The 18,010-nt window shown below is 42.3% G+C and overlaps 1 protein-coding gene across 2 annotated transcripts in view; it reads right to left on the minus strand.

The window, feature by feature from the left end:
• The window catches only part of TNFAIP8 (TNF alpha induced protein 8), a 41,049-nt gene that overhangs the window by 7,277 nt on the left and 15,762 nt on the right, over window positions 1-18,010 (minus strand). The window contains exon 1 of one of the 2 annotated variants that reach the window (XM_028748385.2): window positions 12,253-12,374. The exons of the other annotated variant lie outside the window; for it this stretch is intronic. Within the exon in view, the coding sequence (XP_028604218.2) occupies window positions 12,253-12,283 (31 nt within the window). The 5' untranslated portion in view covers window positions 12,284-12,374. Of the gene's footprint in view, window positions 1-12,252; window positions 12,375-18,010 lie in introns of those variants that run through there. 2 annotated transcript variants of the gene reach the window in all.

The raw sequence follows: 18,010 nt of genomic DNA on the forward strand, positions 1-18,010 counted from the left end.
TGGTTAACTTTCACTTCATAATGGAAGATGGCATTTTTTAACTCTGGCCCTGCACAACACATTTTCAGCAGTCAAACTACTCTCACCCTGACGCTTTCTTTCCACTATTTGCTTTGGCATTTTTACAAACTAATTTGACAAGATGTAACATATACGCAGGAAACTGCAGTGGTTTTTTCGTTTTTGGCTCTACTGAAGCCTGGCCATAGACTACTGAAATCTCTGTCCTGAGTATTTTCAGGATCATGGTACCAAAGGTGACTCACTGAGACCACTATATTCAAAATGCATACATTCAGAGTTGCCTTTCTACTATGACTGGTGACTATGACTAAAACAATGAATGGATTATTGTACATCACCGCTTCATGCTCCGAGCATTTTACCATTTTTTATCTCGAAGAGAATGAGGAAATTTTGCTTAATAGCAGAATTTGGCTGGCTAGCAGGGCCATCACTCATAATAGCTGTTTATCAAACAGTCTGCTTCTGCACTCTAACCATCTCAATTCTGTATCATGTCAAAAAAACAACAACAAAGTGGCAGACACTGACCTCACACAATCACATGGCAGATTCTGCTGTTAGAAGACTGATAGTACCATAATGAGATAGCAGCTTCAGTGATACAGCTTATTCCCAATTTGAGCTGACAACCTTAGAAACAGCTCCTGTAGCTGCTCTTTAACCACTAGCCAGGTCTGCAGCAGTTAGCAGGTGGAAATGTTTAGTTCCATGCCTTAAAAACCTTCACCTCCTGATTTGCACGTCTGAAACCATATATATATATGGAAGATGAGTAGGCCAAGCTGCTTTTATCAGGTCAGATGGCGAGACTGCAGTTGCCTAGGAGGATTATTTTACCCGAAAATTGCATAGAATTTGTCTGCCAGAGTCCTTTCACGTTATGACACCTCATAATGGGGGAATGCTCCACCACACTGTATCCTCAAGTCAATAAAGAAACAGCCTAGGCCCACTGATCCAGATAAAATCCTAAAGTCCAGGTATCAACCTCACTGCTAGTAATGAAGCAAATAGCTGTTAAGAAGTTTTAGTAAACTGTACTACACCAGGCATGGGAAATTTGTGGCCTTCCAGCTGTTGTTGGGCAACTCCCAGCACAACTGACTACTGGGCCACGCTGGCTGGGGCTGACGAGAATCAGACTCCAACAATATCTAAAGGGCCATAGGTGTCCCCCAACCCCCAAAAAATTAATTCCACATAGTTATCAGTACAAAGTCTTTGAGTGAGAGTTGCACCCTTTTGCACTCAAGTTACAGTTTCCTGAGTACTTCTAAAGTCATTGCTGCAGGATACATATGGGTTGCAAGCAAAGTGAGAATATCAGAAATGTTATCTTTTTCCAAGAGGGGGACAAAACAACATCAGGAGATCTAACCACACTTATTTTCTAGCAGATATACTCAAGCCTCTTTATTGCTCCATTTGAAAACCATAAGAGGCTGTGGAGGAAATTTGCTACAGGATGTGGGTAAAGGTGCAATCGGACAGAAGCAGGACGAGACAGATTCACATATTACTCTGACAGTGCCATGCTATACAGTAATACTGATCTCACCTTCATTTTTATGTAGCCAGAAGAGGGTGAAAAGAACGACAAACCAGCCAAATGAGTACTGAGCATCCTCAGTTGGTGTGGGATGATGGCTGACTGTTGTGGGGTGGGGACCAAAAACCAGGATGACAAAAACAGAATGGAGTATCCTGGGAAAGGACACAACTGGCCAGTGGGCACTTTAAACATCCCATACTGCAACATGTGTTACAGGTCCCATTTGTATAACCAACCCTTGTTTAACTTCTTGGAGATTTTGTCTAAAGTTTGTAGGGCTATAGCCCTATTTGAGTGTTCCAGTTATCCTATGCAATTAGAATCACATGAAGAAGAGTGGCAACAAGTTGCTAGCTCAGCTCTCTGTCACTGTTCTCACCACTCTCTCCAAGTTAGAGGCAGATGTCTGCAATGCAAAGCAGAGCTGGGTCCTAAACAGCACAAGGAGCCTATACATTTAGAAAAGATTCCATACTTCAAAAATGAATGCTCCAATTTGTGGATGGTACAGCATTTTATTTTTATTTTTTTGAGGGAGAGGGGAACTAGCCCACTAATATGAGGTATCAGAACATCTAAATAGGGCTTAGATGGATGGACCAATAATATAACCCAGAAACACACATTTTATTTTAATCATACAGCTAAAGCATATACTTAGCTGTCCAAAGCTGTGGCAAGAGAAGGCTTAAGCGACATTATGTGGAGTATATCACAATCACCACTTTTATTATTGTGACTGAATTGCATATTCTGCTGAAATATTTACTGATTTTGCCGTGAAGAACTGTTTTAGATAAAATCCTATTTCCCCTTAAAACCATGACACTCACTCATTTCTGCAATACAAGAATTATAACGTGGACAAACACAGCATGGGAGCAACCTTCAGAACAAGGTATAAGCCTGTAACTCTTCTCAATACTCTGAATGACATGGATCTACTTAACAGGAGAGTGCACAGAGTATTGTTAGTGAGACTATTCCTGTGAGATAGATGCCAGTGATTAGTTTAAAACACACAACTATCAACGTAGCTAGCATTGGATTATCATAATCGAGAACTGCTCTTTTCTCATTTATGTGCAATGACTTTCTACCTTCTCTTACAACTAAAACATAATGCAGTGATTCTTAAGTGCTTTAGCCTAGGCATTCATAGATTCTAAGCCAAGAAATATGGTGTATGCAAATACAGAATGCTGATTCACAGTTCTTTCGATCTATATGAGGGAACATAAGAGAACGTTAACACATTTCCTTCCTCTTTGCCTTTCTGTAACAATAAGCGCATCTGCACAAGTACTGCTGTGCTACAGTTATTAGCTGGTACATCAGGCAACATTAAATTCTTAAACTTGCAGAATGATAAGCACTGCCATTCTGCTGAGAGAACCAGCATCAAAATGAGCAGGGGAAAGTCATGCAATGTGAGTAGTAGTAATTTCAAATTATTAAAGCAGAGGTTAAAAAACTGATATTACCAGCTCTACTGTAGCTGGGTAATGAAAATGTTTTTCAAATTTCAGATAACCAAGGCATCTGCCTCTTCTCAGGGGAACTCAAGGCAGCATACATGATTCATGCCTCCTAATTGTATCTTCACAACAACCTTGTAGGGTAGTCCAGGCTGAGAAATAGTGAAATGCCCAAGGTCACTCAGTGAGATTCACAGCTTAATACAGATCTGATCTCCCTAATACTATTCAGACACTTTAACCACTGCACCACACTGGCTCTGGATAAGCTTCCTGCCAGAGTGGTCAGCAGAGAGAGATGGCACTAAGCACCTGGCCTCCCAGCCGTGGTGTCTCTGCTGCTTGCTGAGAGTGACAGGGGCAAGGTGGCAGTGGAGATGGGAAGTGCACGGATGCACCAGTACAGCCAACCTGGTACTCCTGCCAATGAGCCGTCACAGACCCAACCTGGCATCTCAGCCCATTCAGTAAAGAGCAGCAGCAGTGCTGCTACCAGGAGGTCAGATGTACAGCAGCAACCCTTCCTGCTGGCTGCTCCCTGTCTCTTGACTGGAAGGCAACTAGCTCAGAGCAGTAATATATTGTGAGACTCAATGGGCAGCCTCTTCTGAAGATAGGCAACTCTGCTACATCTCTACACCTGGATTGATTGAATGATCCAGTCACGTCAGATGCAAATATATGAAAGAATTATCTTGCCCCAGGATGCTGTGGAAGATTACTGGAAGGAGGCAACAACAGAACTGGGAAATGTGCAAAATCACTGATCAGGCTATCAACTTTCTGGGAGGGTACTCTGAATTAAAGAAATCCTGTACTCTGGTAGTGGTCTGAGCACAACAGAATGTCCTTCTGGCATGTACACAATGAACATGTATGAAATACAAGCACTTACATTTTATAACCTGTAGACAAATCTAATGACTGAAAACACCATTTTCAACGTAAGTCAATCTACAGAACATAAAGGGGCATTCATTTCACCAAACCATAACACAATCCAGTCAAAATTCAGCACTTAAAACATAGCACAGTGGGCATGTACTGTGGAGTCAGAACTAATCCACGGCTTTATGGTATTCATCTACCTTATGGCTGTTCTTATCTTGGATCATACATGATGCAGCAGTCGTGTTTGGGGAAGTAACATATGATCTGGGTGCCCATGCTGGCGTCCAGTTCTCCAGAAACCCCGTTTGTGGTTTCTCTCCTTCAGGGGTATGTGGGGAGTGGTATAAAAAGCACGAGTGGCAGCATGAACTCTGGGCTCAAACTTCATTTCCCTCAAAGCACAGGCAGCTGGTATAATAGTTTATTGCAGAGTTTCTCTTGAAGTTATCCTGCGTGCAATTCCATCCCTGCCACACCATAAACCCCCTCTCATGAGCTCGGAGATAAAGTCATGACATGCAGCTTTATTGATTCTCATCTAAAACTGCTGCAAACAAGCTTGTGACCTCAAGCATCTTGCACAGAAAAAGCTTCTGGAAAAGCCACAGTTATCAAAAAACAAAGGCTAAACCTCTCCAAAAAGGCATCAAAAATTCTATGCTGACCTCTCAAAGTAGTTTACAGTTTGCATTTTGACTGAGTCCACTGGAAAAGTGCCACATTCTTTTCCTGATCAGTGTAAGGCCAATTGTGAGTCATTGCTTCTGTTGCACTATTTTACTGTTCAGGAAAACAAGGAGCTGTACAGCAGCTTCACATTTTTAATTTATTCACCTCTTTACCCCAAAGTGATGTTCCACTTCCTGCTGAACCAAGCAATACCTTTAGGAGGAAGCAAAGAGGGGGGGAAAACAAGGTAAGGAGGGAGGAGAAACCCCTGGAGATACTGTGGGACTGCCTGAAATGAAAAGTTTACTTCCAAGGGTGAGAAAACATTTTCTGATGCACATCAGGTTGATTCTTCATTTCCTTTTGAGGTGTGTAAAAGCAGAGCAGGGGTTTCATGGTCCAGGTGTCCAGATCTGACACTGTTCCATGATCTAGATCAGGGGTCAGCAAACTTTTTCAGCAGGGGGCTGGTCCACTGTCCCTCAGACCTTGTAGGGGGCCGGACTATATTTTTTTGGGGGGGCGGGAATGAACGAATTCCTATGCCCCACAAATAACCCAGAGGTGCATTTTAAATGAAAGCACACATTCTACTCATGTAAAAACACCAGGCAGGTCCCACAAATAACCCAGAGATGCATTTTAAATAAAAGGACACATTCTACTCATGTAAAAACATGCTGATTCCTGGACCGTCTGCGGGCCGGATTTAGAAGGCGACTGGGCCAGATCCGGCCCCCCGGGCCTTAGTTTGCCTACCCATGATCTAGATTATGTTCCAAGCACCCAATCCTTCAAATGTCTGTTCAGTTCAAGTGAACCAACAGGTTCAGTGTCACCTCATTGGAAGGATGTGAAAGAATTAACTGTGGTAGGGAACCTTTGGCCTGTGGGTTCCCCAATATTCAAAGCATATTTTCAGGGAGCTCAAGAGACAGCAGAAGGATTGAATCCAAGCAAATGTAACTATTTTTAAAAAAATAAATAAAATTAATTACCATAAAAACTCATTATGGATATTTTGATATTTCACTGTTTTACGTAGTCATGGTATCTACTTCCATACACTGATTAATTTATGTATCATTTACCTTTGTATCCTGTACTACTTTGAATGGATATATGCACTAACAAAACACTTGGAATATTTAAAGTCACACTTGTAGCATTGAGATTTATTTTACAAATTCTATTTTTAAATCAAAGATATGCAAATTTCCAAAACTAATTAAAGGGGAGTTTTTGAAGGTATATTTACTCACTTGGAGGGAGTTAGCAAAGTTAGGTGCAAATGCATTTATTATGTGCAACATTGCAAAGATAGTATTTGCTGTTAAAAAAACCAACACCCTTATATTTGGTCAAATCACCAAACGTTATCAAACATTTTTTGATAGTTGATCTAGGTATATTTGTACTAGCTTATAGTGTACCTTGCAAACAAAGTGTTTAACATTTACCAGCCCATGAAGCCATGTCTCTATTGTTGCTGTGTAAATGTTGCTGTTCACATGCTTGAATCCACATGCTTGAAGGAGGAAGTCTCAATTTTGTGTTTGTGTGTGTGCATTAATAGTATGTATATTTGCAGGGATCCAATGAAAAGAAGTGCCCCTGAAGAAGGAAAAGAATAGGTATTGGACCTTTAAACTACAATAAACTTTGAGGACACTTCCTTCTTTCATTTTCTTGCTGTTCACATAACTACACAACCCAGAAATTATAAAGCTGTGAATGTAGCTAGCTTCATGCTAAGACTGGCTAAGGTATGGGAAGTACATTGCTAACCACTTAGAAATGTTTTGCTACTTTTAATGGTAGTGATTCAAAGAGAGAGGTGATCCTCAGCAACTCAAATGGCCAGTGCACATGTAATTTGCTTAACCACATGCTCCTTCCCAATCCCTCCTTGTGGAACCTGGCAAGCCTTAACCACATAATCACATTTCCCATAGGGACATTATTCCCTGTGTTTGTGGTGTTCTTTTAAGTTGTGTTAAAATTCATTTTGTGTTCAAGACTGCCTTCAACCTTTCACAGGGCTGTACTGTTCCCCTGAGGAAAGGTGAGAGACCTTCAGCTCCCAAGGTGAACGTCTGTATCTCTAGATCAGGGTCCTCCTTTGGCTCATAGGCCAATCTTGGCCCACCAGACTTCCCCATTTGGCGCATGAGTCCACCATGTGTAAGCCATGGTCACCCCCATGACACCTGATGCCATACAGGTAAGGGTGGGGCTTGACCAAGCTGCTTTGTCCAGCTCTGAAAGCAACCAGCAACCAGCTGGTTGTCAGGAGCCTTTGAAGTGCTACACGAAGCAGGAACCCAGTGCTAGGCAGGATCACACTCCCTTCATAACAGCTGATCCAAAGGGAGATCAAATTCTAAAGAACTTCTGAAGTTCTTTAGCTTATTAACTTCTCTCTCTCTCTCTCTCTCTTAAATATTCTTCTATTCCTTTTACTATATTTCTTCATTTTCCTTCCTCCCTCCTCCTCCTCTCCCTCTTTTTTGCCTTTAATGTTTCAGTTTGGATAAAGAAAATATGTTTGACAATAATCTTTGCATTTTTCTTTATAAACCTTAATAATTATTTCAAGAAAAAAACATAGGGAGATGCTGAGGTCAGGCTTTTTGTAGCAAAAATAACATGCTAATTCAACATAGGTTTCATTGTCCCAAGCTCATCTGATTTTGTTCCTAACTTAAAAATTTATTGTCAGTTCACCAAATGACGATGTAAAACTATGAATAAATAAAGTGCCATTGACCTAGTCTCTATTTTCTTGGAGAAGGTATTTGAACACTAGAAGAAAATTAGAGAAATTCTGAGTCATCGTGTGTGTGTGTGTGTGTGTGTGTGTGTGTTAAGTTGCAGACCACCCTTCATCTGTAGCTCTCAGGGCAGTTTGCAGCATAAAAACAAAACAAAAAACATGTAAAATGTAATTTTAGAAAAACTGTTGCCAAGTAATGAAACTTTGGAAAATTATGATATAGAACATGTTAGCTATATATGGAAACGAAAAGTGTGTCTGCAGGTTGACATTTTAACAGAATTACGCAAATCTGAAAGAAGGACATGAACAGGTAACTTGAAGGTTGTGAACATAAATTATTACTGAAATTAAGTAACCATTCAAATCAGTGCAAATAAGGATGTAGCAAGACTCCTGCTGGAGGTTGGATCTGATTTAGTTCAACATCCTATTTCTCAGAATGCCCAGTCAGATATCTATGGGAAGCTTACAAGAAGGGCTCACTTCTAAATACATGTAGAAGAAGGCTGATCGCCGAAGAATTGATGCTTTTGAATTCTGGTGCTGGAGGAGACTCTTGAGAGTCCCATGGACTGCAAGAAGATCAAACCTATCCATTCTTAAGGAAATCAGCCCTGAGTGCTCACTGGAAGGTCAGCTCCTGAAGCTGAGGTGCCAAGACTTTGGCCACCTCATGAGAAGAGAAGACTACCTGGAAAAGACCCTGATGCTGGGAAAGATGGAGGGCACAAGGAGAAGGGGATGACAGAGGACGAGATGGTTGGACAGTGTTCTCGAAGCTACCAGCATGAGTTTGACCAAACTGCGGGAGGCAGTGGAAGACAGGAGTGCCTGGCGTGCTTTGGTCCATGGGGTCATGAAGAGTTGGACACGACTAAACAACAACAACAGATAATGTGGATGTTTAAAGTAATAGTTACATGAAATGTCCACATCATTCAATATGTCCAGACTATCATTCATGCTGCGTTATGATGTAGTGTGTTTGCAAGTTGGTTCAAGACCCATTGAGGTATTGATTGGCTTCTCTTATTTAACTCTAAACAACAACCACAGGTCAGATTCTGACCTTATAATGTTTGCCACCTCAGTTCAGTCATTTGCAGAAGAGTAAATGGTCAGACTATCGCAGAATAATCAAATAACTTAAACCAAATGCATACTAATTTTGGATCTATTTCCTCTTTCTAAACTACAGACATTGTGAAAGATTTATTAAATATTTAAGCCATAACAATTGCTATATTGATAAACTCTGTGTCATGGACTGGCTGGATGCAGAGGAGTGCAGCAGGCACCAGCGGGTACCTTCAGTTCTCGTAACTGCCTCATTGGGGCAAGATCTACTGGAAAGAGTTGCTGCGCTCACTAGGCCTGAGCTGTTGTGTTTCTCTGAATAAAAAGAGTTAACTTCACTGACAATGCCCCACACCCAGCGCAGCCAGCTTTTATGGCCGGTGGTGGACCAAACACAAGACTGGGACTGTCAGGTCTGCCACTGGGGCACTGTGCCCCCACCAGGGTGCCAATTGGTCCACTTGCCAGCTCCCCGCAGCCGTCAAGACCATTGCTGACATCAGCTGGCCATGCAGTTGATTCTCACCCCCAGCTCTCCTCGTGGCCCCATGCCAAGCTGCAACAACAACCACTGCCTGAAGACGGTAAGCAGTTTTAATATGAACCACCAGCACCACCACAATTATTCTGATGTGACTTTATTGATCATACAAATAACGAATCATTAGTAAGTTCTAATTAACTACGTCCTAGTAGTTCAAATACAGTTTTCTATCTTACCCAGAAGTATACAGAGGTGAGGCTGCACACCTAACAGATTCAAACCCAAAAAATAAGTGTCAAAATGCCTCTTTTTAACGTGGGATACACCATTTAGCAAAGAATGTCCTCCAACCTTTCCCACCCCATCTATCCCAAAATCAAGGAAGTAGCTGAGACATCTGTCTGACTTAACTCTAAACCTCCCCTAACTTTAACCCTGCCCACACTATACTGCAACACGACTGTGTTGTGCAAGAAGGAAAAGCATTACTACTAAATTGGGGAAAATATGTGTTCCAGCTCAACTAAGAAAGCAATTATTCTAACCAGGATGGTAATTTTCACATTAACTCACTCCCCCCAAAGTATTTAAGGGAACATGATGTTACAGATATTTAGCTTAAAATTAGTTGTGCTGAACATCAGTCCAGTGCAAATACCTCTAATAATAGTTTGTGGTCAAAAATTTAATACAAAATTTAATACAGAATGTAGCAAAAAGCACAATTCTATTGATCCATTGAGGTTTAGAAATCAATTATAATGTTCCAGTGTAATTGCTCCTTAGCAGAATCATTTGTTATGGGATATTAAAAGGCCAGTATGTGAGCAATCTTCATCTGGAAAATACAGAAAACAGAGAAAGAAACACACAAATGCTCCAAAGCCATGGGAGAATGAAATGAACAACATTAACAAGATCTCTGCCAAAACAAAAATTAAGAGCCCTGTTTTCCTAACTCAAATTTCCTAACCCAAGACATTATTTCATATTTTTTTATCTCTCCCCTTGCAGCCCTTCTGAAACAGCTTATAAGACAAACACACAAACACACACACAAAATGCAGCTTAAATAAAAAGCCACACACACAGTAATCAGAATCAGGAGTAGCATCAACACTGTCCAAAGGCCTGTCTGAAAAGAAAAAGCATAGATGGCCAGCAAAAGATGGAAAACAAACAGGCCTGATAAGTTTTTTTAGGAGAGTGTGATTACAATATTCTACTGTTCCTTTTAACTTGCTGTTCAAGGCCAGAGTCCTCTGCACTCTTACCTAGAAGCAGCTCCCCATTGGGAACAGTTATTTCTGAGCAATAATGCACAGGATTGCATTGCAACTGAGGCATAGCACTGGCAAGAGGAGCTCATTTATGATCCCAGCATCCACAGAGGAACAGGTAAGTTATCAGGCCCAAAAGTTTACAATGCTTTTTTTGTAATGACATACATCAACACAATTAGCAAAAGTTTGTGGTCTTTAATTTAAACACCTGAGTGGAACTCTGGATACACCTCTTTATAACAAATATATTGTTTGGTTTTATCATTATTTTCCTTTTTCTCCATTCTATGTCTCACATCGTAAGATCTAACTACAACAGCCATCAATCCCGCTTAAAACTGAAATATTGCAACCTAAATTTTGGGTGGACAGAAGAAATCCATCAACCGAATTGGGGGGTAGGTAATTTCCTGCTATTCTCCCCTCTCCCTATAGCCCCCCACCCAATGTGCCCTAGAGGTGCCCCCAACCCACTGAAACAGGTTTGTAAACTGAGACACAATATACTGTATTCAACTTTTACAAATGTCAACATGTGTTCTACTTTGTTTTCCTTAATTACCCCCCTTGAGAGAAGTTTCACCTTGCTCCATGTGAAACTCAGGAGTTCTGCAGAAAACAGAAGCACACAGGGGCATCTCAAGATGTCAGCAGAAGAACAATCACCCTGTAGCAAAGATAGCAGGGGCAATTTGGATGTTTTATCTTAAATCAACTGAATGTTCATGTGAAACGAAGGCCACTTTCAAAAGGTTTTCCTGCAATCCTTGTGTCATGTCATAGCATGCATGCTGCTTACTCATCTCTCACACAGGAGGGTTGGAATGAACGTGCCGCCAGGAGAACACTGCACTGAGGAGTTGCCAGAGAAGAAAGGTTTAGTACAGTTTTACAATTGTTCAATGGAAGTGGATTCACATTTATTCTCTTGGTTGATGAGGAAAGGAAAGGGATCAGTATTAAAATGTTTTTAGCATCAATGTATTTGTTAATTAGCTATGCTGCAGTTTGTGGATTTCATTTACTAGGCTGTGTTTTTTCAGTGCTAAGAAATACACACTCCTTCAACTCCAACTGGAAGGATAAGAGCTATGTTGAAAACATTGGCAAGGTGGGGGTATCAGATAAGCCATGGGGAGAATAGAGGAGCATTCCAGTGTTTTGAAAAGTTTCCTGATTTACTACAAACTGGTGTTCTGACTAGCTTATACCAGCCCTTTATTTAATGCAAGTTTATCTGGATTCCTAACAAGTCAGGAAATTCCAGTTTTTAAAAGTGTGCCCACATTTTTTAAGGCATTGTCCTTACCCCATTCCCACCCCTTCTCCAAACCTCTGGTTGAAATGGTTTTTGTATTAACATTTCAGAAAGCCATTTCTTCCCTTCCTCCACCAGATACCCCCTCCTCTATGTTTACACAGATAACTGGGGTATTTCCAGCCCTCCACATGCTCTTCCATATCATAAAAGTAAATGAAATAGTTTTCCACACTGACAAGCCTTGTTTCAGACCTAGTGTTACTTAAAAGCATACATACATCAAGAGTATATACCCACACTGGAAAAAGAAGTTGTTAACGCCAAGAAACCTCCTTCCTAAAAATAACGATCTTTCAGTTCTCTGTATTACACAACTTCCTTTTGCAAAAGGAACACTGCATCTACTTAAAAAAAAAAGTATCTTCCCCTTTCAACTTAAGCTATTGTTGCTTGTGTGAATACATAGCACTCAGCCCTTTGAACATTAATAATACTGTGTATTGTATATAGTTATCATTGCACAAACAAAACGCCATTGGCATCAAGGCTCGTGTTTCTGCATTTTCAGTGAAATCTGAACAGCAGTCTTTAGATGCCTTTGGCTTTCTCCCCTCCCCTACGAAGAGCTCAGTGCTACAGAGAGCACAAATCTCTATTCATCATCTCATATTGCTGCCAGAAGCAGCTCTGAAGGAGACGCGAACTTTTTCAAAAACAAAAACCCAAATCTTAGAAAACACTAAAGTCATACCTTCTTTAGATTCATCTGCCTCGGCGCTCATGGTATCACACTAAATCTCTGGAGATTGCGAGTGACGTGCGCGTCTGAGAAGCTGCAAAGTCAACTTCTCAAAAGAAAAAAAGGGGGGCTGGGATTAAGAGAGGAAAAGTTCTGTGAAACCAACGAATCACAGCTCAGCTGCTCTAAAAGTTTCCGCCTCTTTCGGAATGGCATTCTGAGCAACTGTCTGAAAAGGAGCACCTTTGCAGACACCCATTTCATTTGCAAGGAATCACAGTTTATATGTTTTATTCTATTTTAGCCTTTCAAATGGTGGACTTCTACTCATTAGAGCCTGCTAAGCCGTGTGACACATGCACATGAAAGGCAGTTAAGACAAAACAACAGAAAAGCCACTCAGTTTTTAATATCTCATTAAGAGGCTGACAAGCAGCATGGGCCTACAACCTCCAACTGTAATTGTCTAAAACAGTGTTTTGAGCTATTAAGAATTAACTTGATATTTGAGTATGAATTGCTTTATAGGGTGGGTGTGGGTGGGAAAGACTCAAGGAAGGAAAAGGTATATTTTAAAAAACAAAAATATACATAAGCATTGTTTCTTCCAGCTTTATTTTAAAATTCAGACTGTGGCTTTTTATCTGTCCATAACAGGAGCAATTTTGGTGAAATATTTTTGCCTCTTCCCCCCTTATCTGTGCATTTCACACCTTTACTGTCTCAGATCAGATAGATCTGGTGCTAAATCACTGTTTGTTGTAAGCAGAGTTTGGAACCCAAACCATGGCTTGAGAGACCTCTGGGTATAGGGCGGTATATTCTTCATCATCATCATCATCATCATCATCATGGTTTGTGCTTCCAAATGTACAAGGAAAACTATGACTTGCAGTACCTTGTCTACTTTTACATTCTGCTCTTCAGCTTTCCTAAATTGAAAGGGCCAGAAGCATATGGAGACAATGTCTGCAACTGTGGTTTCGGAGGCATTACAGTGGTACCTCGGGTTAAGAACTTAATTCATTCTGGAGGTCTGTTCTTAACTGGAAACTGTTCTTTACCTGAAGCACCACTTTAGCTAATGGTGCCTCCTGCTGCCGCTGTGCTGCACGATTTCTGTTCTCATCCTGAAGCAAAGTTCTTAACCCGAGGTAATATTTTTGGGTTAGCGGAGTCTGAAACCTGAAGTGTATGTAACTCGAGGTACCACTGTATACCAAATCTTGGGGCTGGTTTAGATGATACATACCTGCCTCACCTACTGGAGAGGGGAGAACAAGCCTGCCTGCCAACCTCACCCAGACAGCATGCAAGCACCACTCGAGTCTCACTATGTGCATGGTCTAGCATGTGTATGATATTATGCCTATGCATATACCAGATTTCATTTAGGAAATCAACTGGGAGGTCTTAGTGTATGTATGTGGGCAGCATTCACATATTGTGTCCCCACATGCAGGTGTGGAGCCACCACAGGTGGGTCAAGTATTCTGGACAGGCAGGTATGTTCATGGTTCTCAAGGTACTTGGAGCCCTGTCTCAACTGGCTCAAAATGAGTATGAACCATAGTTTCCAACTCCACTTCAAACTATGGTGTCCAATTGCACGCAAAGGTTCATCAGTTCAGACATGATACAGAATCATAATTCGGTTTCCTTAACCATCATTTAGGATAGCATCTGTATTACTACTACTACTACTACTATTACTATTATATACTGCCCTTCATCTGCAGGTCTCAGGGTGGTTCACAACATAAAATCACAACGTTGAATATTGAACCTTTACTGTTGTATGAACTATCAGCTTTACTGATAGAGACATAGCTCTGTAATTAGCCTATTCTTAAGTTGTTTAAAAGTTTTATGCTTTTGTTTTGAAATTGCTTCTACTGAAGTATGTCCTAGGTAAATTGTTTTAATTTTACAGTTCAGGATGACAATATCAATACTAATGTTGTACTTTCTTCTTGGAACAACTCTGCACAATCTAAGTGTCTTCTTCAATAGGCTTTTGTGGTGCTTTGTAAGACCAAAGGCTGCTGCAATTGTGTCAGTCATGGTAATTGCCATGAGATGTATTGGTCTCTTGTGGAAGAGGCACTGTTTGTACCAACAGTGCCCGAGGTGATTGTAAGACTACATATGAAGAAGCTCTCCGTGCCCTGTCAACTCAAACAAGCAACTGGCGAGTTACCAATCTCTTGAAAATTAAATACTGTTAATTAAAACAAGCAAACAAAATCTAAGTTATGTTGGTAGAGAATTTACTTGCGCAACAGAACAATATTTAACTTGTGTTTTTTTAAAGAGTGCTGTATTTTTCCTGTAACAGCAAGTTCGAAGCTCGGGAGTGCTTTTGAATCTGGCCTTGTCTTGCTCTGGTAACATCCAGACTGGATAGTTTTTAATTCATGACAAATAGGGTTGCCTTTTAAGTGTTCACAAAGAAACTTCATCTGGTTCTGAATACAGGAAGATATTAACAGGGGTTTTCCACAATTAACATTTTGCCACTGTTGAAATATCTCTGTTGTTTTCCAGTATGTTTCTGACCTCAGTTCAAAGTTCTCCTTTTGATCAATAAGGTCCAGCAGTCCTCAAAATTCCCTCCTAGGGCTCACTTGAGATGGCCCATGACTCATAAAATGGCAGTGAAGGAACAGAGCTGATAACAAAATGATGGCCAATAGAGACAGAAATAGGTGTAATTGATGAGCAATTACTGACACTTCTATCTAATCCCTTTGTCACAGCGATTTCCTTGTGGCAGGGAATTCCAATAGTTAAGAACAGATATTGGCTTCGGAGGCAACATGATTTAGACTCTCCATTTTATTTTATAAATTTGTTCTTAGTCATACAATTGTTTATAGACTATCTTTTTAGGAACATCCAATGGTGGTTTATGTTTTATTTTAGGCAGAATTTGCTGATCTACATCTAAGCAGAGATGGCTTTTATATTTTCACTTCCACATGCGCCTCAAAATAGTTCTACCCATCCACAACTTCATCTTACCGTCTCGTTTCACCCCTTTAACTTGTACCCTTTCCCCACTCCACAAACTGTCAGTTTCTTTAATCCCTCCATTCACATTTTCCCTCGCCCTGCTTCCCCTTTATTCCCAGTTTATCAGTACTCATTTTATAAATACTGGATTTCTCCTAAGTTCCTTTAATGCCCCCTCTTCAAAGGAAGCTCAAACCATCCATTCCTTTCATCAGCCCCTCCTTCCTTCCTTCAAAGCCAGTTAACCACACTGCCCATTTTCTCACTTTCCCCCCCTTTCTTAGCCTCCAACCTTGCATGCTACAGCCTCACTCTTGCTGGAAAGCATAGGGCGTTATGGGCACAACAGCCTAAGTCTGGCAGCCCCCCCCCCCTCCCCAGCTGGCTTAGCCTTTCAAGGCCCAGGGCAAGTGTACCCAGCTACTCTCCACTATGCACAGGCAGTATCAGAAAGTAGCCAGGCACAAGGTACATTTTGCGACTGGTGGAGACTGGATGCCAGGTTGGCAACTGATGTCTCAATCTGGCTGGCCTCTCCAGCTTTTTTAAGCAGGTAAACAGAAGAGATTATTGCATTTATATCCCACCTTTTCTCTCCAAGGAATACAAGGTCCAACCTCCTCCTACAGCAATCCTGTGAGGTAGGTTAAGAGGCTGTGACTGGCCCAGTGCGTTTCATGGCTGAGTGGGGATTTGAACCCTGATCACCTAGGTCTCAGTCTGATACTTGAACCACATTGGCTTCCGAGAGTACTTCTGCTATGGGGCCGCTATATAAGTTAAGTAGGTAAATAAATGTGGGGAAAACAATATGTAACTCAGAGAAACATCTGAAATATTTTCCTTGAAGCTTTTCCTGACAGCAGGAGGAGGAGGCGGAGGAGAGGGTTCCACTCCACACCAGCAGCACTGCCACACTCCTCCCCTCGCCAGGCCAGGAGCCAGAGCTACCAGGCACACGTCAGACCAAGTAGTCAGTAGGCGTTAAAGTCTAGGGAAGGATAAGCACAGGGGCGCCCGCGGTGGGTGGCTACACCACTCGACTTCCCCAGCCTGGTGAATGCTTCTCCCCCGCCCCCCCCACCAGCAGCATAGCTAGCCTCTCGAGCACCCACACAAGGGACAGGATGAGACACCATGGGGGCAGAGCTAGCTGCCCACTGGGCAGCATGAGCTGGGGCAGGGGCCAGCTAGAGGGCAACTGCGGCAGGGAGAAAGGCAGCAGCTGGGGCAGCCTACAGGCCACGCTCCACCTGTGTCCCATGCTTCATTTTCAGGCAGTGCTGGGCCCATACGCTGGAGGGTACCCTGCAGCCGCAGTGCCGCCCGTGTCACCCACCCCCCACTCCCTTCCTCCGCTCCTGATGCATCCTGTTCTGGGTGTTTTCCCAAGCCCTCCACAGGAGATGGGGTGGATATGGAGAGGGAAGGAAAGTTCTGCTGTGCAAGCAAAAGTCCATGTGCAAATGGTACAACTTTATTGGATCCAACCCTTAGGCTACAATCCTATATCCACTTAAGTGGGAATAAGCACTATTGAATTCAAGGCGCTTCTTGAGTATACATGTATAGGATTGCACTGTAAGTAATGTAGCTGAGAGTGGCAAGACATTGACACTGTAGTGCACAGTAACAGACCATGACATGTCAGCCCCTTTTCCTACTAAGGTTCACAAGCCCTATGGTTCAGTATTTTGTGTAGTAGTAATAATCATAATCATAATAATTTATTATTTATACCCCACCCATCTGGCTGGGTTTCCCCAACCACTCTGGGCGGCTTCCAACAAAATTTTAAAATACAGTGGTCTGTTAAACATTAAAAACTTCCCTAAACAGGGCTGCCTTCAGATGTCTTCTAAAAGTCTGGTAGTTGTTCTTCTCTTTGACATCTGGTGGGAGGGCGTTCCACAGGGCAGGTGCCACTACCAAGAAGGCCCTCTGCCTGGTTCCCTGTAACCTGGCTTCTCACAGCGAGGGAACCACAGGGAAGGCCCTCAGCACTGGACCTCAGTGTCCAGGCAGAACGATGGGGATGGAGACACTCCTTTAGGTATACTGGACCGAGGCCGTTTAGGGCTTTAAAGGTCAGCACCAACACTTTGAATTGTGCTCAGAAACGTACTGGGAGCCAATGTAGATCTTTCAAGACCGGTGTTATGTGGTCTCGGCGGCCACTCCCAGTCACCAGTCTAGCTGCCGCATTCTGGATTAGTTGCAGTTTCTGGGTCACCTTCAAAGGTAGCCCCACATAGAGTGCATTGAAGTAATCCAAGCGAGACATAACTAGAGTATGCACCACTCTGGCAAGACAGTCCACAGGCAGATAGGGTCTCAGCCTGCATACCAGAAGGAGCTGGTAAACAGCTGCCCTGGACACAGAATTGACCTGCACTTCCATGGACAGCTGTGAGTCCAAAATGACTCCCAGGCTGCGCACCTGGTCCTTCAGGGGCACAGTTACCCCATTCAGGACCAGGGAGTCCTCCACACCTGCCCCCAAAACAGTAGTTCTGCCTTGTCAGGATTCAACCTCAATCTGTTAGCTGCCATACATCCTCCAACTGCCTCAAGACACTCACACAGGACCTTCACCGCCTTCACTGTTTCTGATTTGAAAGACAGGTAGAGCTCGGTATCATCTGCATACTGATGAACACCCAGCCCCAAACCCCTGATGATCTCTCCCAGCGGCTGCATGTAGATGTTGAAAAGCATGGGGGAGAGGACAGAACCCTGAGGCACCCCACAAGTG

The sequence above is a fragment of the Podarcis muralis genome, chromosome 11, assembly GCF_964188315.1.
Source record: "Podarcis muralis chromosome 11, rPodMur119.hap1.1, whole genome shotgun sequence".
Lineage (NCBI taxonomy): Eukaryota > Metazoa > Chordata > Lepidosauria > Squamata > Lacertidae > Podarcis > Podarcis muralis.